General features: G+C 42.3%; 1 protein-coding gene across 1 annotated transcript in view; it reads right to left on the bottom strand.

Annotated features, from left to right (window-relative positions):
- atg7 (ATG7 autophagy related 7 homolog (S. cerevisiae)) overlaps window positions 1-27,306 on the bottom strand; it is a 73,955-nt gene that overhangs the window by 25,374 nt on the left and 21,275 nt on the right. Inside the window, exons 15-18 of the mRNA XM_069677893.1 lie at window positions 26,708-26,823; window positions 22,290-22,365; window positions 15,463-15,543; window positions 8,388-8,510 (exon numbers count right to left, since the gene is read on the bottom strand). Coding sequence (XP_069533994.1) covers window positions 8,388-8,510; window positions 15,463-15,543; window positions 22,290-22,365; window positions 26,708-26,823 — 396 coding nt within the window. The remainder of the gene's footprint in view (window positions 1-8,387; window positions 8,511-15,462; window positions 15,544-22,289; window positions 22,366-26,707; window positions 26,824-27,306) is intronic.

The following is a 27,306-nucleotide window of genomic DNA, read 5'->3' as shown; positions in this document are numbered from 1 at the left end:
TTACGTAGAGAAGCGCAGGCCAGAGCAGGGCCGAGCGTGGGTGGTTGGGAAGCCTCTGCTCCTGCGGGGCATTAGTATGACTCAAGGTGATGATTTGTGGCAACTGATGGCGCACAGACTGTTATCAAAAAAAGCCAAAGAAACATAAGAGTCTATATTTTACTAAACACGGCCTGCGGGTACGGGAGTCAGGCCATAAAAAGACCTTTATCAGGATTAAGGATATTTAAAGTATCTTAAAAATGTCATCTGGAAGTCAAGGAAGGTTCAATGTTGGGGCATTGTGTAGGAAAATACAACATTAATCGAGTAACATTGCCTTAAGACTTTATTATCACGTGTTTCTTGAGAAAGACCTTCATGAGTTGCCCTGGAGTTTACCTAAAAACAAATGTCTCCCTAATCGGGGGCCCCAGACCCCAAGGATTGTTCGATGTGGAAATTTCCAGCAGGGTCACTTTATTATTGAAGAGGGATTGAGGCTATTTAACAATGATTTCATTTCACAATACGACAGTGAGATGATGATGTTGTTCAATCACAGGTTACACCCTCAAGAGTGTTATAGGAAATCCACAAAATAAACCCTCTCTGTCTTCTGCATTATACAACAGTTAAGGTTCTTTTTGACCAAAAGTACCAGAAACTTTTAGGTTCTAAATGATTCCTGTGGCCCATTGTTGTCTGCGTTTCCACAAAAGTCCGTGAAGTTTATGCAAATCAGGCCAACAACGAATGGAGAAGCAATAAAAGTAACTGCACTACACCGCCAGTCCAGTAGGTGGCGGTAAGAAGAAGATGAAGGCCATACAACAATGATGGCGCCATAAAACGTGGCGAACAGGCCAGTGTCATCATTTGTGCGCCACTACAGTTAGCCTGTTAGCATGGAGGAGATTCACCTTCTGCTGTTTATGATCGTGCTTTATTGGTAACGTATCCAGTGGAGTCATTGAATCAACACAAACGCTGCAAGTACTCGACCAATCAGAATAGATCAGCACTGAGGGTCCCGCCCCTTAAAGCTCCTGGACCTTTGGAAAGTACTACCCCGCGAGCAGGGACTTTTCATGGGGTAAATCAATTACCCCAGAACTAAATTTAGACCCTGGTTCCTGCTATCTGGTTCCTGAAAAGGTTCCTAGCTCCTGGGGAAAGTTCCTGCTGTTGAAAAGCACTTTTAGTTCCAACCAAGTAATCTGATTGGACCAGAGGCATTCCATGAGTGGTGATGTTGACTGTGTCCTAATTCAGGTGCTGCAGCCTTCGAAGGAGGTGGTCTACGGAGGATCCACCATTCATAGCCTGCGTGGACCATCAAAGCCGAACTGAAATGAGATGTCAGGTCTACGGATGATTCACCGTTTGCGTCACCAGCTGCTCCCGGCCCTACCCTCGCGCCATCAAACGCTGCTCCTGTCGCCTAGCAACAGGTAGCTAGCGGGCCAACTACGTAACATAACCTATTACTTTAAAGATAATTTGTTTCGTTTTCTTTCTAGCTATCTGATTGAGTTGAAACCAAAAACATTTAAAAGTATATTTCTCGCCTGTGCCATCTTGTTGGAGTTGGCGCGCAATGCATCTCTGGATATGTTGGGCTATGAAGAAAGCACCCGATGGATCCTTCACGGCCCAGGAAACAGAGGACGCATTTGACGGCCGTATCTGAAGGAGCCTTCGAATTGGGACAGCCTTCGACATGCCGCTGTGACGCAACCGGCCTTCAAATACAACCTCCTGCAGCTCCTGGATTGGGGCACAGCTACAGAGTGCAGGAGAATGTTTGGGTTGCTTGGCAACAAAAGTCCAGTTTCAGTCAAGTTGTGGAACTAGTTGAGTGTCTGGAGCACCAAATAAACTGTTTACTACTATTTGCCACTTGTATAACTGTTGTATAAAAGCAATATCACATTCAAGGTCATGATGTTATACTGAATATCAGCACAGCTGTGATTGTCATAGGCACGAGGCCTCTGACAATCACAGCTGGGTTGATATTCAGAACAACGCCCTCTCATGTGATATTGCTTAATTAAACCGGATGGGGAAAATCATAAAGTGTAGATCTGTTGTTCCATTCTTTAGAGACTAAATAATAAAATGTGTTGCTGAGCTCAACAGGCATTTTACAGTTCATCACTCTGTAGGAGTAGCCGTCACTGTACTCGCACAAGACGAATAAAAAAAGTCACAAGACCACACCAAAACAAAAGACTAGAAAGTGACAAGTGGCACATTCTTCTCACTGCGAACGTCTTTATCTTGTGACTTACTGGCACTGGCGGTTGGAGTAGGTGGATGGGAGTGGAACATGAGCTGTGCAGAAAAAGACCCTTTGTACTGAGAGGTCACACATCCTCTGCGACATTCAGACTTAGGCAGATTCATGTGTGCCGGAACACACGCATATACAAAGAAGCAAATGGCATCGGTTACGGGAACTGATGATAGGAAAGAGTAATATGAAGAGAGACAAATAATCACGGCCTTGTTTTATATCACATGTAAAAGCAAGTATGTTGGCACTGGGAAAATTATAGAGTACATTAGTTTTCAATTTAAGTAGTTTAATCCAAGTTACTTATTTGTGTGTGCATAAACAACAGCGGTTAGGGATTTCGGGAGGCTCGACTACTTAACCTTTGACCCTACACGAACTGGAGAAAAGAAACAAAAAAGTAGACCTAATGAATTTGAAAAAATAACACTTAATAATAAACAGTAAACCTATATATGATGGTTTAGCCCTTTTATATTGTGTTTATGTAATACTCAGATTTTGTTTGGAGACTTTAAACCTCCTGTCTTCTGTTCTTACATGTTACATAATAAGGATTAGACAGACCCTGTACGTGCACATATGGATGACTATGTGCAGTATTTTAATGGATAACTAATTACTAAGTAAGAGGGTGTGCAGAGGAGGAGAGGTACAACATCCTGTACAGACACACACTTCCTTTCAGGCTCTTTGTGTGTGTTGATTTGTCCGACCCAGCCCTCCGTAGTGAGGTCACGCTCAGGAAGGCCAATCAGCTTTAAAAAAATAACCACATCTGCTCTTTGACACAGTTACCTGCTTTGACATCTGTTTACATGGTTGTGAATTGAAACATAGGGTGAGTTCAGTTCAGGTAACGTCTGGTTGCTTGTGTTGTATTGAATCTCAGATGTACGTCGCTTTGGACAAAAGCGATGGAACGGTGTCACCATATTTCTTTGTATTTCGTCTTACAATGAAATAAACACAACGCTTCCTCCAGAATCAAGGTGTCAAGTAGGCCCGCGCGAGAAAACTCTGCGATGTGCCATTACGCTGTTCTATATTACAATAACAATATAAAGTGCAATAGCATATTAGCAATAACTCTCTATGTCTACCTGCTGTTCTGCATGCTTCACACTGTGTTTGCAACACGTCCCTCCTGAATTCAAAACAAATCCAAAAAGCAGTTTGTGTTTGACACCAATTAATCTGAGGGTAGCTAACAGCTTAAGCTTCATCTGATCGCATCAAAATGGTGTGAAAGCGCGGCCCATCAGGGCTCCATCCATTAGGCAACATTTTCACATGCTGAGTGAGAAAGCGTGGATTGTCTATATAAAATAATTTTTTCCTTTTCATTGCGATTAATTCAAACTTCTGTGATGTGTTTATTACGGATGCTCACACTGTGATAATGATGAAAGCACAGCTCTTGTCCGTCAGATTTATTTGTCTTTTTTTCTGCATCCAGTTTGGCTTTCACACTTCCCTGAGCAACATCTTCAAAACATCAAACTTTGGTTCTTTTTTCAACAGAAATGAGCCTCGCACACGTCTAGCTAAGTATGTGCTCCAAACTATCTCTCAGACCTTTTAAAAAACCACATCTTTCATCAAGGACACTCAGATCCACAGACCAGCGGCTTCTGGCTGTCCAAAGGTTAAAGTTGAAGCTCAGGGGTGACCGAGCCTTTTCAGTCGCAGGTCCAAAGCTCTGGAACGCTCGGCCTTCACGTGTTCGGCTGTCCCCCACATTGCCTGTTTTTATATTAAACGTCAAAAAGTTCTTGTATTCCTTGGCCTTTGGCTCTGCATGAAAGTTGCCTTTTTTATTCCTTTCCTACTGGTCTTAATCACTACTTTATTATTGTCCTATTGTCTTTAAATTGGTCTTTTGTTTTAAAGGATAACTTCGGGATTTTTCAACCAAGACCCTATTTTCCCATGTGTTTGTGTGTAAGTGACTAGTGGAGACAACATCTCGCTCACGGAGAAGTCTCGCGCTGAAATCTCGTGTGATACCGTAGTTGTTGCAGGAAGAAGGAGAGAGGGGTGAATCGTAGAAATCAGATAAATTTTGAGCCATGACAATCTTTTAGATAGCACTGAGCAACACTTTCTGTACTCCAACACAACAAACAGCACTTCTCCCTCTTCGTCTTCGTCTTCTCTCACGCCTCTCTCCTTCTTCCTGCAACAACAACGGTCTCGCGCGAGATTTCAGCGCGAGACTTGTCTGTGAGCAAGACTTGGTTACAGACAACAACAGAGAGCATGAGGTAAAGAAGCATGGCTGCCACAGTGTTGTCAGACACTTATTATAACGATCTGAGCCTGTCAGTAGCAAAAACAAGCGCTTCTAGTGGATGTATATTGGCGTATGCCCGGTGCTCCACTGAGTTACATTGTATCTCATTTCGCAGCTGCCGTCCGGTGCTCCCTCCCTGAATACTGGATCGATTTCAATAACTGTTGTCTCCACTAGTCACTTACACACAAACACATGGGAAAATAGGGTCTAGGTTGAAAAAACCCGAAGTTATCCTTTAATGTGTTGTCTTTCATGGTTTATTATGTTTAATTGTACAGCTCTTTAGTCAACTTTTGTTGTTTTTAAACTTGCTTTATGAATACATTTGGATTTGAAGAGCATTAAAAAGGAAAGTTGACCAAGCTCTGCCTGGTTCAAGCTAACTGAACTGTTATAGGAGCAGAGAGCGAAAAGGGGCGGGTCTTAGGAAAGGTCAACTGTGTGTCTTTGAAGTCTCAATTAGATTAATTGTACGAACGTAACGGCGCACATTTTTTAACTGCCTCTACTCAAAAGTCTTCATTGTGCTGCAGTGATGCATTAAATGTGACAACAAATTATATGTTACACCCATTATTGTCTCTCGCTATCTGCGTCTAACAGTCACTTTATGAGACCTGACAGCACCACATTTGAAGCACAGCTATGACTTGCATACTGGATGGTGACAGTGGAAATTTCGAGGACTGCAGTTTAGATTGGAAACTGGACAATACCAAAGTGTAAGAAAAGGGGAACAATCCAGTGAAAGAACAAATCATCTCATAAATATTTTTCAATGGTTTGTCATGTTTGATTTTCCTAACCGCAGCATGAACGGTGTCATGGTGGTAAAGACACAGCATGTTGCACACTAAAAGCAAAGTTCCACAAACTTTCTAATACATGCTGCTAATCTGCCAGACGCCACATTTATAGATCATTTTCCACCCTGCCATGGTGCTGCTGGAGTCTGAGATCCCAACAGGGCTGATCTCACAAAGACGCCATTCATACTGATATGTGCATGCTCACACACGCACACACACACATACGCTTTCAGTCAGTATAAACCTTTACCGAACTTGAACTTCCCCAAAACCCAGAGGTGACCGCATAAAAAGTAGTTCTCAGGTTACAAAGTCGCCCAAAATAGGCTTTAAGTACACAGTGCAGCTATTTGGTGACGTAGATTATAGTTTAGGATGGCTACATACACATGCACGTGCAAACACACACACACACACAGATACACGCGGCCTGGAATGAATTCAGTGCCATGCTTTAGGGAGAGAAGACGCCAATGTATAAATAACAAGTACACTGCAAACATTGTGTAAATATGACACGTTTCTAATTAGTCTTTGGCTACCACAGTCTCACAATCAGAGACTTACAGTCTGTCTGACTTCTTAACAAAGGATGTAGGGTAAGCAAACATTGTAAGCGATGATGAGGAGCTCTCTAAACGTGACTTAAAGCAAAGACTGTAATTGATAATAACTATCTAATGATGACTCATATAAAATTCCAATATGTACACTAGAAAAAAGCATCCCATAAAGTGGATAAAAGCCATTTCAACCCCTAATTTATACACAGAGAATTCTCATTATTTCTGGCCACTACTTCTTAAAACTCAGGTCAAGACCTGAAATAAGCCGGAGGCCTGTTTCTAGTGGCTTCCCGCATGAAATAAGTAATAACATGCTTTCACAAGCGGGGAGAAGAACTTCTGTCCCTTTCCTGGAAAACTTGCGGGGACGTCCTCCAAGTGCAGTAGTTTTCAGAATAGCTAATCTGTGTACAGGAAACAGGCGCTAAGACTCCTGGCGCTAGTGGGCTGAGCAATCAAAACAATCTCTCCATCTTCTGATTGACGGAGAAAAAGGACCTACGCCAAACTCTTCAGCACACTTCATCAAAAGGGAAGGTGGGGAAGAAACGTGAAGGGTAGAGAAAGCTATAGGGAGAGGGAGAAGGAGAAAAGACAGCTCCTTTTTTCCCTCCCTTTTACAACTACACTACCGATTATCCCCTGCCCTATTTTTTAATCCATTCTATCTTTACTTCGTCTTTTCTACCTTCTTTGTTCTCTTATCTGCACTCCTCTTTCCTCTCTTGCTTTTTCTCCGCTCCCCTCCTCCATCTGTGTGTTATGAGTAGGAGTCGGGGAGAAAGTACGTGGGATTTTCCCACAGCTCGGCAGGCCCAGACCCAACCCCACACCCACTCGTTTTCTGTCTCTCCCTCCACTCCCCTCTGTCTCATGTCAGAGGGGAGTCTTGAGGAAAACCACCCATATTCCACCACCGACTTTTCTGGCTGTTTGTTGGAACTTTGTGCCGCTTGTTGTTCCACAGACATCAACTTTGCTCTGCTATGGCAACAGAACAATTAGCACAAAATGTGTCTGCTTTGTTAGACAAAAAGAAGAGTGCATTTGCTATTAAACGTTTAATTTGAGAAATCCCTCTAATAAAATTCTCACAGAAGGCATTTCATTTTCAAATGAGGACAAAGCTGTTGTGTAACTCAATAAGGAGTTTTGTAACGATTTCCCAGGGTCATACAGCTTACTCAGCTCCTGAAGGACCTTGGTAAGCTCTATCTAGCAATCCATTTTCCATCCCTTATTTAGGTCCAGGACATCTTCCAGCAGGAGAAGCAAGAACACCCACAACTCCATTGTCCTAGCCATGATGTCCTACTCCTCCAGAGGCATTCCCAGCAAGCTTGGATATTGAATAACTCAAATGTACTCTGAAAGACGTCAATCATAGTTTGAAGCAAGAACTGTGAAGGGAAGTGATTCTTTGTTCTCACTTGGTTCCAAAGGGTGTGCTCATATTCTTTGGAAGTCTTCCAAGGTCAGGACCACTGGTAAATCAAGAAAGGCTTGGTTCCCGCTTCACTACAAATGAGTAGCTGCACTAATTTGTCTTTTTATTACGTCCTAACCTTCTTTGCAAACAAATACAAGACACTTAAAATTATTACTTTGGATAGCAACTCGCTCCCAGACCTTCAGGATGGATTCTCTCCATCATTTTCTTTATACAATTCTCTCAGACTTGGAGGTCAAATCACAGTCTTGTGATGCCTTCAGGATCCTTGCAGGGTGAAAAGAGTCTCCAAAATCAGCCCATAGCTCATTTAGGACACACAGATTCACCTGGACGGCACAGCAGTTTGATGCTACAATAGTAGGGGCACATTTTTGAAAATGGGAAGGTACATTCAAAAAGGTACGGAACGTCTAATGTCTGAGGGCGAGTTTGATCTGCCTTGTCCAGTTTGATCGTGACATCTACAAAAATTGACAAGGCTCTCAGCTCAGATGGTCTGACGGACTTTGAGTCAATATCCAGAGTTTTTGCCTCTGAGAGCACAAAACTTTAGTCCCTCAATCCAAGAGTCTGCTTCTTTAGCTACACAGCATCCTTGACCACTGCTACCAACCAGCAGGTCTTTGGTTTGCTGGCTGGCAGCGACAACATTCTGCCCACCTGATTTGCACCATACCTAATCCCTTCTCCTGAACTTGCCGGCAGAGGGCACAACTAGCAAATGCCATGTTGGAAGCTCTGTATAAAGGCTGTTGTTTCTCCACTCAGGACAAAGTTTCTCTTTTCCCAAACACCGAACAACACCGGTCAAATATAGAAGAGATGCAAGATAGATAAACATCAAGAACATTTTCTCACTAGGGTGATAGAAAAGCTAACACTCTGAGCTCTCTACTAAACAGTGTTGTGTGCGCCTTGAGTGTCACATCATGTTTTTATCAGTGTACATGTTCACACTGCATAGGTGTGTGTGATTTACCTCCGCAGCCTGTGTCTCCTGGTGCAACAGTGTCAGCCCGGTCAGGTCTTCAAGGAACGAGTGGGAGGAATTAAAAACCTTGGACAGGAAGTTGAATCCTTCCCTCTCGTAGTGGTCCAGCACCTGGGCAAAAGGAAACAACGTGGACAAAGTCATTACAGGAAATGTTTTGTCTATTGCTACGGTAACAATACATTCATTCTAACTGTAACATTCCCACTACAGGAAATGATGTCATCGTCTAGATCCAAGCTGTGTGTTAAGCATCATATTGTGGAGACTGTTTTACGCGTCTACTTTTTAGTGACATCAATGAGACATCAATCCAAGTTAAGCAGCATAACAATTATTTCTTAGTGATTTGGAACATCTGCTCTTTATGGAGGTCGTTCATATGTTACTGAGGCACCTTTCTATAAATGCTATACATTTGCACTACAGCAAGAGTTAAATAAAAGATACTTGAGAGGAAATCCTGACAATGTGTCCTCAAGCATCAAGCTGAACCTGTCGACTGCGCTTGCAGGGGAGGTGATGACCCTTTCAAAACTTTTTCCAAGTTGTTCAAGTGTTGTAACTGCAAATGTCTGACTAAAGTCACAAGGATAAAAACGGTTCTCCAACATTAATGCACCTCTTAATCTTTAGAGTGAATAAACCATCTTGTCTTAGACGCTTCTTTAAGTGTTTTTCCTCCACTAAAAGTGTCATCCTTGGTGAAAGTCCATTTTGAATCTGATGGGTAAGCCTGAGCTGGGAGGGCTGAGTCATGCTAATGCATCACGACTTGAGTAGAGTGTCCACTTAAATCAAACGCATTACGAGATGGGAAGGGGAATGTCTCTCCAAACCAGATAACGGGAATAATAATGCACCTTTGTCACTCTGCTCCACATGCACAACCCGTGTTACACCACAACTCATCACCTCCTCAATCACACCCAAATGTTTACCTTGGTCTCCTACCAGTACTGACTTCAAAACCCCACACCTTCTTTCCAAAACACACACATCACAGAGAACACACAGATCCTCCGCCCTCTTGTCTACCTTCCTAGGCTTGGCCAAGCCTTTCATGGACACCCACAGACCCTCCTCTGCAGGTGTAGGGTTACCTCCGCCTCAGACATCAACACACTGAGTCAATGCCTGTGCATTCGTGTGTGTGTGTGTGTGTGTGTGTTCGCAGACTGACCTGGCGTCTAGCCTCGGAGCCAGACACACCGCACACAATACACACTGACGTGTCCCTCGTTCATCTTTTCAACCTCTCTTTTCTTTCCTTCCTTCTCTTTTATTTCTTTGATTCTCCACTTCCACGCATGGGATCCGTTACATGAGACGCCAACGGCTAAAAACCACTTTGTTGAAATATAGCTGCTCATGACACGGAGGCAACATGATAACTGTGGTGATCTTGTGATAATGTCAGTAAAGTCAGTCGGAGCAATACACACAGCTACACACACTTACATCATTCACTTATGTTGATTAGACAAACAAAACCATGACTTCCACAGTTTCCAGTCCTAGAGCTCAGTTTTAGTGACATCATGTAACAAAAAGGAAGGAGCTTGAAACAACAAAAATGTGAATATAAGTTGTATTCTACGGAAGCCCTGAGCGGACATGCATCCATACATATTATTTACTCTATTTTCCCATGACAACAAGTAATTTCTGGCTGTTTTTATCCGAGATCTCGACTGATTCTTCTCGTTATCTCAAGATAAAAAAGTGTTTTACTAATTTTCTGGCGATCTCAAAGACAAAACAATACTGTGTTTTACAGACCAGGACGTGCCATGCTGCCATCGCCCACACTAATGAGGTAAGTTAAAACTATTTCTATGTTTGTTTTGTGCTTTTGCAACTCTGGGGATACGAGTTATGATCATCTGACGTTACGGTGGTGCAGCGTTGTTATCTCGAGATAATGAAATAAATAAGTCGAGAACACAACTGGGAATTACTCGTTATCACGGGAGTAAATAAAATGTATGGATGCATGTCTGCTAAGGGCTTCCAAGATCTCAGTTTTGTTCTCTTTGGCGGCACCTATGGTGATAAACGGTAATTGCAGGAGCACACTTCCCAGATATCCAGACAGTGTTGCATGTGTGACGTCCACGGTTGGCTCCGGTTGTAATTTCATTTTCCTCGCTGACGGTCGCTTTCCTTTTTAGACTGTTTGCCTTCATCTGAGCGTCGAGTTTGTTTATTTTTCTTTGAATTTTCACTTATTTTTGAAGTTGTATCTGTAGTCATCGATCTTTTCTTTGTTCAGCCATAGTAGATTACTGTTTACTCGCAACACTTGCAGAGACCGGAAAAGCAGCCGCTTGCGATTTTTTCCACGAAAGTCGCACCAGGCACCCAGCAAAGGCTTTCATCAGTGGGCCATAGGCTCAATCACCATTGTGTTACCTCATTTGGCGATAGATAGAGACCGAAAATCTTCAAGGTTATTACTTTAAGAGAAGAAATAATTACTAAAGAATCTCCTTACGATGCTAAGAAAGCTTGACAGTAAAGCGAAACATTGAAGCCTGACTTCATTCAAAATGCACTTTGACAAATTTGTGGGAAATACGCCGTAAATCACAGAACTGATGCTGTGCATGCTGTTGCTGCTGCTAATAGTCATCAACATCTGGATGAGATGGTGTGCTGCACACATGTTTTCACACATGTACATGTGCACTTTAACTTCCTTCCTTACGGAGCCACATTAATCCTCAACATCGAGCTCTGTTTGACAGCGGTGATGTCTTCTCTTTGAAGTTGTTTGCAGATCCATACTGTGGATGTTAACGGGAAGTATCAAACATTATAGACTGTTTATGTCTGTTCTCCTGGTCGCCTAAAGGGTCTTAATTTAAGTTGTTCACATAAATAACAGTTTTGTAACTGACTGAGCTCTAACAGAAGCAGTATATTTGGTAAGACACTAATTTGGTTTAATCTGACACTTTGTGTGTTTTTCCACTGAAGCACAATAATCAATGAAATGCTTAGAGGCTCTCTGTTAGTGGTTTTCCTTTGATGTTACACTGACTGCTCCTGAGTATTATGAGTAAACACATCCTGGTGACTCAGTGGCTTCGACTTCCCCTGTTAACATGTACAGTCAACTCGCCAGGTTAGACACACACACACACACACATATATAACCTCCATACTGACTCATTAAGTTACCACTCAGGCCCCTTGGTATTTCAGAGAATCAGCGCACTTCCCAGGAAGCAGAGCTCGTAAAGGTTGTGTAGTTAACCCCCTGTGGTTTACGTGCAACACGTATGTGTCATCTCTATGTGTTAAAAAGAGCAAATAGGGAAGAATATACTGACAGTTTTATATTGGACAATGAGTTATGTAATGAGACATTTTCAGTAATTGTGTGTGCATCTTGTGTGAAAAACAAATGGCTGTTATAAATGCAAAGAGCAGGGCAGTTTTTAAATATAATTAAGTAAATAATCTCTGCTTCCGACATCATTCTGAGCCATCGTTTCAGTGGTACAAATAATGTAACACAATCCTAAATTACTGTAAATACTTAAATATTCTTAATCAGGGTTTTTTCTTTAGCAAGGTTTTTACATTCATACATTTTAAATGGATAAATGCTGATTACAAAGGTCGACTAAATACAATAGAGAGGTACCTGCACACTTAATGAAATATTTACATTCTTTGACATAAGATGATTCATTTTGATCATTATCAGTTATCCAGGTTTAAATTAAGTATTACATGTTTTTGTATTTATTACTGCTGCATTGATGTGTGTTTTAATTTTACAGCTGCAGATGTTTAAAGTTGTGTTAATTTAATTTCTTATATACTGTTGGATCGTTTCATCTATAGCAATGCCTCATACTCTGTACGATCGTATGCGTGCCCAGTTTGTCATGTGAGAAACACTTCTCTCTAGTAACCAAAGCTATCAGGTAAAGTGAAGTGGAGTAAAAAAGTAAGATATTAAAATGAATAAACACTCGGGTCGGTGGTTTAGCTCAGCGGTTAAATCACGCAACTCATTTACAGACACCCTTTTTACACTGCCAGTTCAAGGCGGGATTATTACGCCTCTCTATGTAAAGCGCACGGAGGCGTAATGGTGGGGTGAAGTCATTCCGCCTCTGAGCCGGCATCGCAGGTAGTAACAGAGGCGATTGGTCAGTGTAAACAGCAGAGCCGGCCGGGCGGAACAGCGCCGTGTGTGTGTATTTGAAGCACGCGCTGTTTGTTTACACATCTCGCACGTTTGGCTTCCGTAACGCCGGAACGCTTTTAAAAACAAACACTGCGGCGGCTTTACGCAGGCGTTGTCTGGTCCAGTGTAAAATGAGAAAGGTGGCATGAGGCCGGAGCTTCGTTACGGCACTGAGGCGGAACCGCAGTGTTAAAGGGCTAGAGGCTACAGCACTCGATGCCCCCACTCTCTCTTCCCCTGTTTCCAACACTATCCACTGCCCTGTCTCTGTCAATAAAGGTATAAAAGGCCGAAAAATAAACACTAAAATTCTACACACTGATTGCGTTTTGTGGGAAATCATATTTTCAAAGTAACTAGATGTCAAATAAAAGCAATGGAATAAAAAGTACAATATTTCAATTTAGCAGAAAAGATGTGTAAAGTTGTGGTAGAGTTGTCGCCTCTCAAACGGAAGGTCGGCGGTTTGATCCCCGACTGCTACAGTCTCATGTGGAAGTGTCATTAACTCTCAGATGAACGTGGCTTTGGAAAAAAGCGTCTGCTAAATGAAATTGTAACATTGTAAAATATTCAACTAGATCTATATGTTCTTTGCTTATCTACATAACCCCATAATACATATACACTCACCGGCCACTCCATTAGGTACACCTGTACAATCTAATGCAGTTCAATACAACAGCTCTGCCATGGATTCTGCTTTTATGAAGTTTAGTTTGTGTTGACTTGTTTTGTTGAGAGTCTGAAGTGTGTAAATTCAAAGATGTTTATTACTGAGGTCATAGTTAAAGGTGGTGTTGACCTGAATGTGTGTCTCTAATTTACATACATGAGAGGGGCAAAGGAGTATTAGAAACCCCTCTGAATATAATGCAGCTCAGTACAGCCCCACCACCAATTATAACCTTGACGCTGAAATATAATTGAATTAACACCTCTATGACAGCTTAGAAAAAAGCCTGTAGATTACAGGCAACACAAAAGCAGACCTTATGAGCTGGTGTATTGGATTACATTAGATTTTTCAGGTGTACCTAATGAAGTGGCCGGTGAGTGTATGTTGTGTTATATTCCTGAGTTGAACCAGAGTCGTTTTGAGACGTCTCTGCCTTACAAATGTAAGAAATGTTTTGCTATTTATAGTGTTAGCATATTTGGTAGTGTTAGTAAAAGTATTTGTAGTAAGAGGTGTCTGGCACAGTTTAAGACAAAGCCACGTCAGCTGTGATTTACTCTCTGGCGTGTAGTTTTATTGGCTTTCAGCCCCAGAAAAGAGTTAGGAAATGCACACACTCACACACACACACACAGTGAAAAGCTCCAACTCTACAGGAACTGCTCCAGCCCAGACAGGGGCTGAATTGTTTTGTTTCCATAGTGACCTGGCAGCACACAGCTGACTGCGGCAGGAGTACACACACACACACACACACACACACACACACACACAGACATGCACTCGCTCACTCACACACATGCAGAGGACAAAGACACACACACACACACACACACACACTACAGTGGACTGGTAGATGGATAGAGGCACACACAAAGGAAGGAGAGATATGGGGGAGGGAGGAAAGGAAGGAGGGAAGGTAAGACGGAGGAGAGGAAAAGAGAGAGAGAGGTTCAGAAGTAGGCCGGGGGAAAAGAAAGAGTTAAAGTCAGATAAGCAGATGCAAAACAGAGAGGGAAAATGTGTGTGGGTGGGATTTAGGGAATCAAAACATATTCACCAATTTCACTACACAGCCTAGATCCCTTCCTCAGCAAAGGATCGTCTTTCCTAACTCGTGTTGTTCATTGTTCCCGACTACACAGGCTTCAGCCAATCCCTGTCAAACCTCATGAACCCTCCGTGCAGACCGAATAATCTCATCAGTCACACGGGCAGAAACATGACACCTCAAGATGGGCTGGAACTTCTTCGTTTTTTGGGGGGGTTTTTTTCAAAGGCAGCGTAGGTGGAGAGAACTTTTTTTTAGTTTTTTTTTTTAAGTACAAGCCAGCCCGCTTCCCTCCCCCCCTCTGCCTGTTGGTTTCTCCCCCTGTGTCTCACTCACTCTGTCTTCACATGAAAGTGATAGATCTGGGGCTTTATGACCTCTTTATAGACACAAAGACTGCATTGAGATCAGGGGAGAAAGAGAGAGTGAACCAGCCCTCCACTCATCACAACACCCTTTCTTCAGCCCTGCACTTCCTCTCTTTACTCCCCCCCCCTTCTTACTTTTCTCCTCTTTTTTTTTTTTTAACTTTCTCCCTCTCTAACTTGCCCCCCCCCCGGCTGGTCTTACACTAACGTAACCAATCAGGTCGCTGGATACAGCTAACCACCGGGCCACCTGGGGCAATGATTGGCCAGTTGGCTGTAGACCAATGGCAACACGGTGAAAAAGACAAGAAGGCGATTTGTACCACCCTCACTTGGCTGATAAGGGGACCCTTCAACAACCCATCTTTACACACGCTTACACACACACACACTGCAGTGGTGGGAGCTAATTCCCCTCAAACGACAGTCACTGACATCAATGAGCAACTGCTGCCTGATTGCTACCATATGGCTTTACCAGCTTTCCTCTGTGTCTGTGTGTGCGTGTGTGTGTGAGCTTGTGTGTGTGTGTGCTTTCAGTATTCCTCAAGGAACGACATTTCAACACAGCTCCACTGACTCAACAATGCAGAAATGGGAGCGATGGGAATCCCCGTATTTCTGCTAAGGCTGCAACTCGCGGTTCAACGCAAAGTTCTAACTCTGAAAGACTTCACCGTGGAAAGAATTTCTCGCAAGTAAACTGGAATTTAAAAGCACATATTTTAAGCTAGTCCGTTACAGTGTGTGCTACTTACAATGGGGGAGCAGGCGGTGCATTTGTCAAAGGCCAGGCTGGCGGGCAGGACGTTGTCGAACCTCGACAGAAAACCTCGGATCTGTGGAAGAGAAATGAACACGTCAAAAACATGACATGAAACTGCTGCACTATAAGCCATCAAACCCCCATTTATGTCATTTATCAACACCGTAACTTTGAATTATGTGAACACAAGAACAAAGATCTGTAACCATAAAGAGACACAACATGATGACAACACTCAATAAGCTCTAAATGAGTTGATTTGGACAGAAAGTATTTGTGAGGAAAAAGTTGCCTTGATATGTTTATAAGTTGTACGTGAAGCTAACATAACAGTAGTAAAGTAGTAAACATGAAATCAGGGGCTTGAAACTATTGAGGCGGTTTGACTCTACGATTTAAAATCATGCTGAGAGCGCCCTCTGGTGCTCGAGAGGCTGCAACCTTTTCCTGAAAACATTTTCTCTCCCCTGAAGGCTTTCACTCCTATTTGTGGCTGCAGTTATTACGGCTAATTACCTTGATGACTGTCGAAAGACCCCCCCCCACACACACACACACTTTAGCGTCACACGCTTTTCATCACAACTGTTTTCCATTCATCGCTTCCCCCCCTCCTCTCTGACACCCACATCTTCCTGCTTTAAATAAAAGCTCAAGCCATTATGTTTCCTGGTGACGCAGGTACCAGCGCACCAAACGGCCTCCTCACCATAATTATCTGATAATGAAACAGAAAAGAAATATCGCTCTGTTGTAAGAAAAGGCTGCATAATGCACAGTGAGTGAACAAAGGTGGAAGAGGTTTCTGTTCTTAGTTGGGATATTTGGCTGCAAATTTTAAGACATCGTCATGCACCTGCATGTGAATTAGTCTTCACAGGGCCTTGTTTGCGCTTTGCTAAGGCTGTGTGCTAACCTACGGCTATCAGGAGAAGATAGACGTCTCACACTGTGTGACTAATAATGACAAAGTTACAGAGCAGGGCTTCATCTTGCAAAAAAAAAGAAATCCAATTTCTTTGCAAAAGAGTCTTAGCTGGAGGCTCATTTCTTTCGCTTCCTTTGGCCTGTTTTATCCTTCAATCTGCGTGCTGATAATTCCAATTAAAATTGGACGACTCAAGGACGTAAGAGGAGAGGAATAAAAAGTGACAGAGGGACTGAAGACTAACTGCGGTAACAGCCAGTGCAGATATGTGAGAAGAAAACTGGCAGAGCCAACATGTCCGGTGGATGAAATCGCAAATGAAGGGGTGAGTGGACGAGTGAGTCACACCAAAGGATAAGCGTGGGCGTGTGAGATGGACTTACACAGAGAAGTGGCTCTATATTACACGCACAGCCTTCATAGAGAGCATATAGAGTTTAAGAGTCAACCATGCTGTTGCCTTTGTTCACATACTGAACAACTAGAATAAAGATCTATTATTGTCACTGTTAATATTATGGCCTGTGAATTTTCTCATGCTGATAGTTCATAATTAAGTTTTTTCACTACTTTGTACCAACAACATTATTGTGTGTGTGTCTGTCCTAGAATATAGATCCCCTTTCTGTTGCTCTTCCAGATACTTCTCTCTGTTTTGCACATTTAAAAAGTTATTTTGGGGTCTGATTTTGAGCATTTCATTATCCTTATTAAGTATTGAAGGAGTCATTTGTTGTACAGACTTACAGGCTTTTGGGTTTGTTTTTTAAACCACATCAATTATAAGTGAAAAAAAGTCCACTGACTATAAGATATAGGAAATGTTCATCAACCTTTTAAAGTGCCACTAAGTATCTTAAATCATTTTTTGTATTTGGTTTATGAGAAGGATCAATTAGAACATACACACACAAACGCTACTCCCAAATAACAACAAAAAACAACAAATGAACTTTACCTTCTTTTCTACAGTTCTCATACTTATTATTATGTGTTTATATATTGAGCTCTGAGTTTGAACTTGACTGTGACCCCACTTGACTTAAAGTCTGAATGCATTTGGTTCTCTAAAACAGCAGCACTTCAAATCAAGCTGTGATCTGTTGTGGTGAACCACAAGGCGTTATCCTCGGCCCACTTTACTTTTGATGATCCCTATGATGAGTTGTTCTGGGTTTAATTTTGAGTATATAATTATCTTAATTAAGTATTTAGGGACTGAGGGTGTCATATGATTTACAGACTCACATGTTTTTGAGGCAAATTTGTGATATGAGGCTCAGCTGAGTACATTTTATATAGTATAATGTTATATCAGCAGCCTTTTTAACTTTCAAAAACTGTTGAAAAATACATTGATTTGTTGGATTTAAAGGTTCAAGCCTTTTTCTTAATACCTAAGGGTAAATCTGTTGTGCCGACAGGAGAGTGAGTACAAGAGATAAACACAGGACATCACAGCGATACCGATTCAAAGGATAACATTGAAAGGTTAGAAAAACAAGTATCATCATAGTATCAAAAATAGTACCAAGTATAAGCAATCTGAAGGTCAGGTTAAAGTGCTTATACGCTACACACACATTAGCCCACACACTCATAAAGCTGAAAGCGGCATGCATTGGAGATGAGCATCATCTTTCAGCTTTGTGTTGCAGTTGATAACTGCAGGTACAAAAGAATTTCTGTATCGTTTGTTGTCCGGTAAGCGGCTATGAATCACTGGCCAGAAGGATACGCCTCTGGGTCAGACACATTAATGTAACCCACAACAAGCACAGGGAATTACTATGGATTTAAGAGATGATCACAGAAAACACTGAAGTTTAATGGACGGAGCTTTAAAAGTTAAAAGTGTCAATACCACACAACACAGCTCGTCAGGAAAGGGGGGGAAGCAGGTGCAGACCCAGGGGTGTCTCAAAGTTATCCCAGAGGGATAACCACAAAATCGCAGTAGCGATAGATTGGAAACGGGAGGAAAAAGACAACGAAACTGTATAGAGCCGCTACAGGCTTCCTTAATGAAATAAAGCACTAAAATGATTAACTAAATCATCGCTGCCAAGCAGCTGACTCAAAACCAAAATTGTCCAGGAGACCCAGAAAACTCGAAGCTAAAGGCAAAGGCTGCCCGGGAGGCCTTTGATAACCCAAAAGGCTGGAGTCACACAAACTCTCCAGCACCCCAAATGATTCCCTGGGAAACAGGCAATTGACAACAAATACACACAAAGTTCTGAGTTGGTGTTTGCAGATACACCGACAACTAGAGCAGCCACATGGAGAACCTCTCACTACCTCTGAAGGTGAGATAATGAGTCAGCACAGGGCACTGGAGACTCAGGGTATATGAAGACTCCCCGCACCTGGGCTTAATCAAAGCCAATCAGTGCCACACACACCTGATTGCAGTGAGTTGATTCCATCACCACTCTCACAGGGCCGAAGGGTTGAGTGCCCTCACACAGCTCTGCAATGTACAAAGAGGTGACAACTGCACAAATGCATAAAGAAGCAATGGTTCTAGCACCCCAAAACATGGAGTCACACATTAGCACTTGTTCAGTCACTTGTAAATAGATAAAATATCATGAAGTTTCTGTAAACCACCACAAGTGGTCACTGTGGCGCCACAGAAAAGACAGCCTGCAGCTTCAAACTATTCAGCAGCAGTGTGTTGCTTTAGCCAAGACTGCTGAAGAAAAAGGCATTATATTATTAATATTTACAAAAACTAGACAAACACACAGACACACACAGACACTCGCAGACACACACTTACGCACACACATATATAGTGTTAATATCCTAATGCATATTATTCATCCTGCATTTCTTTCTGTCTGGTCATCATTATCTTGTCACCTTATCTTCACCCTCTTTCTCCACCCAAACGCACACGCACAGGCACACGCACACGCACACGCACAGACAACAGTTCATTTGCATGCCCACTTTCCTCCAGATTATTTTGTTGAAATACCACGAGCTGCAGAGGTGTCAAGCAAATGGCAGAGATTCAAATTGTCAGGGTGATGAATGCTGATGATGCTGCAAATGGAGGTGGTGAGATACTTGAGTATGTGGCGACATTCAGTGAGCAAAAGGGCACAGCTCGGGTAGCTGCAGATCATCTGGTCCTCTTTCATTTGGTGACCCCTCCAGTCTGCAGTATATCATTATTAGTTCAATCAGCTGATCATGCTTTGAAAAGCGGCTGCCCTCCAGGTCTCGGTCAGCAGAAAACTTTTTTTTCCCGATTCAACATGATATTCTTCTCTGTGTTTCTGGTCTTTTGTAATCACAGTTTTAAACATATCAACTATAAGTTAAAGAAATCCACTAAATATTAGGAATTTGCGAAGTTAATCAATCTTTAAGACAGTCACTAAGTTTCTTAATATATATTTTTTTGTTTGTATGTGGAAAGGATCTTTTAGAACAAACACACACAGTGGCCACTCCTAAATCATCCAAAAAACAACAAGTGAACTCGCCGTTCTTTTCCACAGTTCTTTCAGCGCTATCACACAGCCAAGTCCCGCAGTATGTGTTTATATGTGGAGCACTGAGTTGAACTTGACTGGGATCACCCACTTGACTTAAAGTCTGAATTAATTTGGTTCTCCAAAACTGCAGCACTTCAAACCTAGCTCTGATCTATTATGGTGTACCACAAGGTATTATCCTCGGCCCATTTTACTTTTGATTATCCCTATACATAAAAGACAGAATAAGATGTATTCTCATAATGCAATGTACTCTATCTTGCCTTAACCTGATTGGTTTTATGGTATATGGTCTTCATTAAGAATCCTTTGTTTTGTTTTTGTTGGATCCTTTATATCAAACACACTGACGGATTAAATTAGTAAACTTCTTTGTACTAAATTGTGATGCAAAGCAACAGTTGGGAAATTAAAGGCATCGTTGTCAATCCTCACAATCATTTTTAATTGTTGTCACACAGTCGGAGGTGTTAATTTAGCTCAAAGGCACAGTTAGAAGGATGGATATCAATATGATGCATTTCACACACCTAACTTCTATGCATAAATTAACTGCAACACAAACAAAGTCAAGTTGTCCTCTTTCTCTGGTGTAAAGCTCGGGCAAAGCTGCAAAATCTGTTGGTTCTCAGGCACCAGCGCTGTCATTTGACATAGTAGGTGGTCCAAAGATATCCAGTCTATTTCAGATTGGATGTTAAGTCTCTGCCTGAGCTGCTTAAATTGTATACTAGCTTTGAGAGAAATAGCAGCCTTAAATATAAGTGCATAGGACCTTGTGCATGAACTGCCGGCATGGCAGGAGAACTCAGTCTGCTCGGTCAGTAAAGCACGCACTGAGGAACTAAACTAAAATACAGATTTATGGATTTAAAAGGTTAAATAAAATAAATACAGTTATACTGCGCTGCCCTACATCATAATGGTTTGTCTTTCTGTTTGTTCTGTGTACATTCGACCTTTTCAGAATTGCTGTCTTGGAGAAATGCAGCTTGTGGAAGTGCTGAAAAGTAGATATCCAACCAAGAACAGAAGGTCAAACATAATCAACCAACCAGCCTCCTTTAGCAACATCCGGTCAAATACTTCAAAACATTCACATCGTCCTTGTAAAAAGTACCTTGTCTGCAGTGTTTACTGTGTGTAAATGAAGGATTCACAACCTCGGGAGGTACAGTACAAACAAAATATCAATGCAACACTTGTTTTTGCTGCCATACTTCTTATATCTCTGACATTTTGTTCACTAAATTTGTTCGAACCCTTGTTAGTAAGCATGTCTCCTGTCCTAAGATAATCCATCCACCTGACAGGTATGGCAAATTAAGACGCTGATGCTGACAGCATGTCTATTACACAGTTTTGCCTCAGGCTGGCAGCAACAGAGCGCCACTCTGCGATGTCCTGTATCATCACATAACACAATTCCACAGATGACGCAAGTTTTGAGGGAGTGTGCAATTGGCAGGAATATCCATCAGAGCTGTTGCCCATGATTTGAATTTGCATTTCACAACCATAATCCGCCTCCAATGCGGTGTCCCAGAATTTGGCAGCACATCCAACTGGCCTCACAACCGCAGGCAGTGTGTAAGCAGGCCAGCCCAGTGAGCTGCATACACCTGCTCTGAGACCAGCCACCAGGACTGGGAACAGTTCAGTTTAATGCAGTCCAGTTCAAAAACAACCCAAACTATGACCTCATTCATGAAGATTTAACTGAGTTTAATCTCGAAGATTAGTGACACGTTTTCCATCACCCAGCAGCGGTTGGTCTGCCAGGGAGGGTAGGCGGAGCTAAGCAGCTGCTTTTCTGGTCTCTGCAAGTGTTGCGAGTAAACAGTAATCTACTATGGCTGAACAAACAAAGAAAAGATCGATGACTACAGATACAACTTCACAAATAAGTGAAAATCCAAAGAAAAACAAACAAATTCAACGCTCAGATGAAGGCAAAGGAAGGCAAGGAAAGCGACCGTCAGCGAGGATATCAAGAGTTACAACCGGAGCCAACCGTGGACCTTCCGCAATTACCGTTTATCGCCATTAGAGGCAATAATCTTCGAGATTACATCTTTAACTTCTCTGAAAGTGACAAAAATAAACCCAAACGTTATAGAATGGGTAACACAATGTTGTTTCGAACCGTTTATTTATATAATAACCCCATTAGAATAAGTGTGCAAGAACAGAGAGAAAGAGGCCACTTCAGAAATGTCATCTTATGCCATATGCCTTATGGTAATGACTAACAGCGTACTGTACATTAGAGGTGGACGGTAAGTAGCAAGGTGAATAGGCACACAGCGTCCTCTAAGTGACCTTTAAAATTCCATGTGTGTGTGTGTGTGTGTTTGTGTGTGTGTGTGTGTTTCTAACCTGATGTGGCACCAGACCCAGAGAGGTTGGAGGTTCATTCATTCTGTCATCACTGCTGCTGGCCACTGCATAGCCTCTGAGGAGGATGAAGACAGAGAGGCAGAAAATTATATGCTTGACACATTTTTTTTTTTTGTGCATGGATGAAATCACAGCTTGTGCAACGGCGGCAGCATTTTTCTTGTCATTCAAATAAAGCTTTGGGGCGAAAAAGAGACAAAGACAGTCAATTTCCCAAAATATCCCTCAATATTACACGTTTTACATAAGTCATGCATATTTCACTTTGTCATCCCTCACACTGCTGACAACTGGTTAAAGAGGATTGATGATTCTCGGGTTGTCAGTGCAGTGTGACTGGATTTCAGCACTGCATTTAACATTGTAGATCCTCATCTTTAAACATGTAAAAAAATATATATATATTTTTAAAAGGCTATGGATTAAACCAAACGCCACCTCATTCATGAAGAGAGACCTCTGATGATGAATATGAGGAAGAACACAAAAGATACACCGATCAGCCATAACATTATGATCATCTGCCTAATATTGTGTGGGTCCCCCTTTTGCCGCCAAAACAGCGCTGACCCGTCGAGGCATGGACTCCACTAGACCTCCGATGTTTGGCACCCAGAGATGCTCGATTGGCCAAAACGTGATTCATCAAACCAGGCCGCCTTCTTCCATCGCTCCGTGGTCCAGTTCTGATGCTCACGTGTCCATTGTAGGCGCTTTCGATGATGGACAGCATCAACCTTTTTAGCAATTTGAGCTACAGCAGCTCTTCTGTTGGATCCGACCACACGGGTCAGTCTGTGTTCCCCTTCGCTTCCTTCCTTGGGCCACTTTTGGTCGGTACTGACCACTGCAGACCGGGAACACCCCACAAGAGCAGCAGTTTTGGAGATGTTTTGACCCAGTCGTCTAGCCATCACAATTTGGCCCTTGTCAAAGTCGCTCACATCCTTACACTTGCCCATTTTTCCTGCTTCCAACACGACAACTTGGAGGACAAAACGTTCACTTGATGCCCTGCCCACTGACAGGTGCCACTGTAACTAGATAATTTATCCATCATAGTGAAACTCCACTGACGTGACTCTCTGTCTATACAGCTCTGGATACTTTGTTCGGGGAGTAGGCGGGACTGCTCCTCCGCTGCTCGTCCGCTCTCCTCACCTACGTCTGCAGCACGCACCTTCTTTCAAACACGTCATCAGCCTCATAAGGACAGTCCTTGTAACACATTGCCCACAAAAGCGCACACTGACGTGATGCGGTCAGCCACATACTAGGTTTTGACCTAGTCTTGTTTGTCTTTGAACTACTCGAAGACTAAATCCTTCCTTCTGATTCATGTGATACACCAAGGCCTATGAAACTAAGAGGACACATTTGCTTCAACATCATAAAGTTTTATATTTTCCAGAAGATCTGAGAAACCCTTTTTACCCCTAAATCTATCCAGGTTTAAAAGATTTGACTCTCTGTGGATAACAAATATCAAATCTTACATTGAGCTCAGAGCCGTTCTGCAAAGTAAGAAATAGCTGTCAAACTGCCGCAGCATTAATCCTTCTGTGACATTTTCCCAAAGCCCATGGTTGTTCATATGTACGCTGGTGAAAGGGCCTTAAAAGGGATAAAGAAACGAAGGGAAGGGGGTTATGGAGAAAGGAATAAACACAGCTGTGGAGTGAAACACAAGGACAAAGAGAGGGCAGATGCAAGAGAGGGAGATCTGGTTGTATAGGAAGGACTTATACAACCACAGAGGTAAGAAGAGTACATCTTTTCCTCTCCTTCTCTTCTTTGCTCCCTAAGCTTTTTATCCAGGATAGGCAGAGGAGTTCTGTTACGGCTTATAACATCTCAAAACACTCTGAAAGAAAATGGCTGTCTTATCAGGCCCGGCAAGCGGCCACTTTAGTTTGACTTTCACCAAAACAGGCACACGCAATTACATTTCCACAAAGACACAGCCGTGCACAATAACACACACTTAACAGGCAAAAACATCCCCATCAGTGTTTGGGGGAGAAAACACTTTTAGGAGTCGAAAATATCGAGCTATTACAGCTTGCTAAGTGAACTTGAGAGCTGACTGAGTCACACTGTTAGAGCTTCTGAGGCATAAAAACGCGAAAAGGATTAAAAATCTCAACAAAGCTTGTTACAGTAAACACACAAGTAAATTTGGGGAGCTGTGCTGCAACGAAATTAAGGACACTACGGGCGGACCAGTTGCAGTGCAGCTCCATCAAAACTTACTGAAAGCTGAGGAACAACAACCTCAAAGGCACAGTCTCCTTTGGTACCAGCATGAAGCTCTGATTAGAGGAACTCAGGTACCTACGGGTGGTCAGGGCGGCTCACTAAAGTGTCTGACCTTGCAGAACTCTCAAAATGTTAGCAAGGATTTTTTAAGAGTCGGATTTTAATGTGAAGTCGGCTAGAGAAAAAGTCCAGAAGAGGAAGGACATCAAACCTGGTCAAATCTTCCAAATATCACAAATGACTATTTGCTAAGAGAGGGAACTTTTCAGCACCATCATTATGTCCAAAGCTGAGGTAAGGTGTGTAATATTAAACTTAACAATTAAGTCTGCAGACATATTACAGGAACAATCAATAAAAAAAAACAGTTTTGTTTCCTTTTCTTCACTCTAACAGAGATCCAAACAACGTCATCGCTGAAGGGTTCGGCTGTTTATCTTCAACTGATTAACTTCTATTAAATGTTCATTGTCTGTCATCTATCTTTGCTTGTGTCATAAATTCTTCTTCTTTAATTCTGAATTTATTTTGTACTGGGTTGTTCAGTCTTCATTTCCTGCTTTATGTTGTCACTGTCGCTGTTTTCCTGCCCTGCCCTCGTTGTTTTCACCTGTGTCGTTTATCTCACCTGTCCCTGGTTACCCCCTGTGTATTTAGCCTTGGCTGTGTTCGAAATGGCATAATATATACTGTATACTGTATACCAGTGGTTCTCAAAGTGGGGGTCCGCGAACCATAGTCTGGGGGTCTGCGAAATATTTATAATAAATGTATAATACATTATAAAATTGTGCTGTATCATTAAAAAACAGCATGTCTCCAGATGAGGACCATGTGTGCCAATAAAACAAGCATATTGTGCCCACCTTAGCTTTGGACCAATAGAAACTGATATTGTGACACATCATGTCAATCTGTCATGAATCACTCAGCTCACTCATGCTTTTAAGATCAATTTACAGTTTATAATACAAATAGTTCCAATGGCATCTAAGAGTGCAAATGGTAGTAAGCATATGCTTAATCGGTGTAACGATTATGGGGGGGGTCCTTGGAAAATGTTCTCCCCTGTAAGGGGAAGTTTGAGAACCCCTGCTGTAGACTACATACTACTACATACCGCGTTTGGCGTTAGTATGTAGTTCAGAGCTGTACAACAGGCGCCAGTTCCTGGTTTTGGAAAGAGGAAGTAAACAATAGCCCCCACAAGACACCCCCCCAAAAGCAACACGCCGTTTATTTAGCTATAGCGCCCCCTTCTGCTCTGGAATGCTGCTGCCGTCCGCCAATGCAACTGCCGTTGTGATGATCCAGCGCTTTGCATTGTGGGATACAGTAGGTGAGGTAGAGTGGTCTGATGCATACTGGAGATTTTTTCCGAATCAGTACGACATTCAGGCATTTTTGGCATACTGTAAATTTTGCTTTTGTGTGCATAGTGCATACTATATATTACATTTTGGCCAAATCAGTACGTACTGCTATGGTGTGTATAGTCTATGTACAGTATGCCATTTCAAACACAGCCTTTGTCTTCCCCTCTCTCTGTGCCAGTTCGTCGTGCCAGTTTGTATTCTACTGTCACCAGTGGACTCTGTAGGCTTTTGTTTGCCTTTCTGTTTCAATACATCATTAGTCTGCATCTGGGTCCTCTCCCTTTTTGTTACTACCTCAAACCTGACAGTTTGGTGATGGAAGCGGCCTGTGAGTTTTCACGGGATAGTCAACTTGACACCCGGTTTCTAAACTATAGTATAGAAGGGTAACAAAGATTACTACAAACACTAGGGCTTTCATCAGAGGGCCATCGGCTCCATCACCAATGTTTTTAATCAAGCAACAGGGCGGCATAAACGATGATGCTGATGAGTCATCCTCAGAAATCTTTCTTTATATCTTTGTATTTCCTTCGAGCTGTTGTAAATAAATAAACCTGAAATTAAATGTCTCTGCTTTGTAAACAGTCTATGATTTCCCTTTCTTACCTTCCCACCTTTATCAGTTGCAGAATCAAAGAAAGCACGTTCAGTACTGACAACAACTCTTTGATGTATGGCTAGACCAGCACCACCATTAGGACAACTTCTATGATGCCTAATAATTAGCCTTCATAAAGTTTCTGGTTCTGCTATGCTTACCCTTCAGTGTGCTGCAGAATGGACACCATCATCTCTACAGCCAGGGCTCCTGCTATCATGGCCAGGCCAGGTCTGCTGACGGTGCACTGCTGATCCAGAGTCCGATCCCTGGTTGACTGTTACATAAAAAACATGAATAACTTGAGTGAAACAATGGAAATATATGAACATCAAAGGTTAGCCGACCTTGAGAGTTTTTATCTGAAATAAGAAGCTAGCACTCATCGAATTTGTTTTGGAGGCAGATTTCTCATTTTCATTGGGTTAAGATGTTCCTCCTTTGCAAAGTGACTGAAGTGGACTGAGCAATTATTGGCCAATGTTTCGATTGCAGCATATATTAGCTGCAAAAACAAGACTGGTAATGGCATCTTAATTATTCCAAACTATTTCATAAATGGGACTACCATACCAATGTACCACATTGCATGGCTATTCATCAAATAGTTGTCTCGATATCTCTCTGTGTAAATAGCTGGATGAACATCTCAACAGACGGACACATTATGGGGACATACTAACAGAGTTAGTGTACAGCCACATCATAAGCGGGGCTTAAAACACCGATGTATAAGCTTTAAAGTCAAACCATAAAATAA

This window comes from Semicossyphus pulcher, unplaced genomic scaffold (assembly GCF_022749685.1).
Source record: "Semicossyphus pulcher isolate SPU_LCO1_2020_fin unplaced genomic scaffold, fSemPul1.0.p SCAF_3, whole genome shotgun sequence".
In the NCBI taxonomy this organism is placed as follows: Eukaryota; Metazoa; Chordata; class Actinopteri; order Labriformes; family Labridae; genus Semicossyphus; species Semicossyphus pulcher.
The sequence above is the reverse complement of the archived record's forward strand: the minus strand, read 5'-3'. Positions and strand labels throughout refer to the sequence as shown.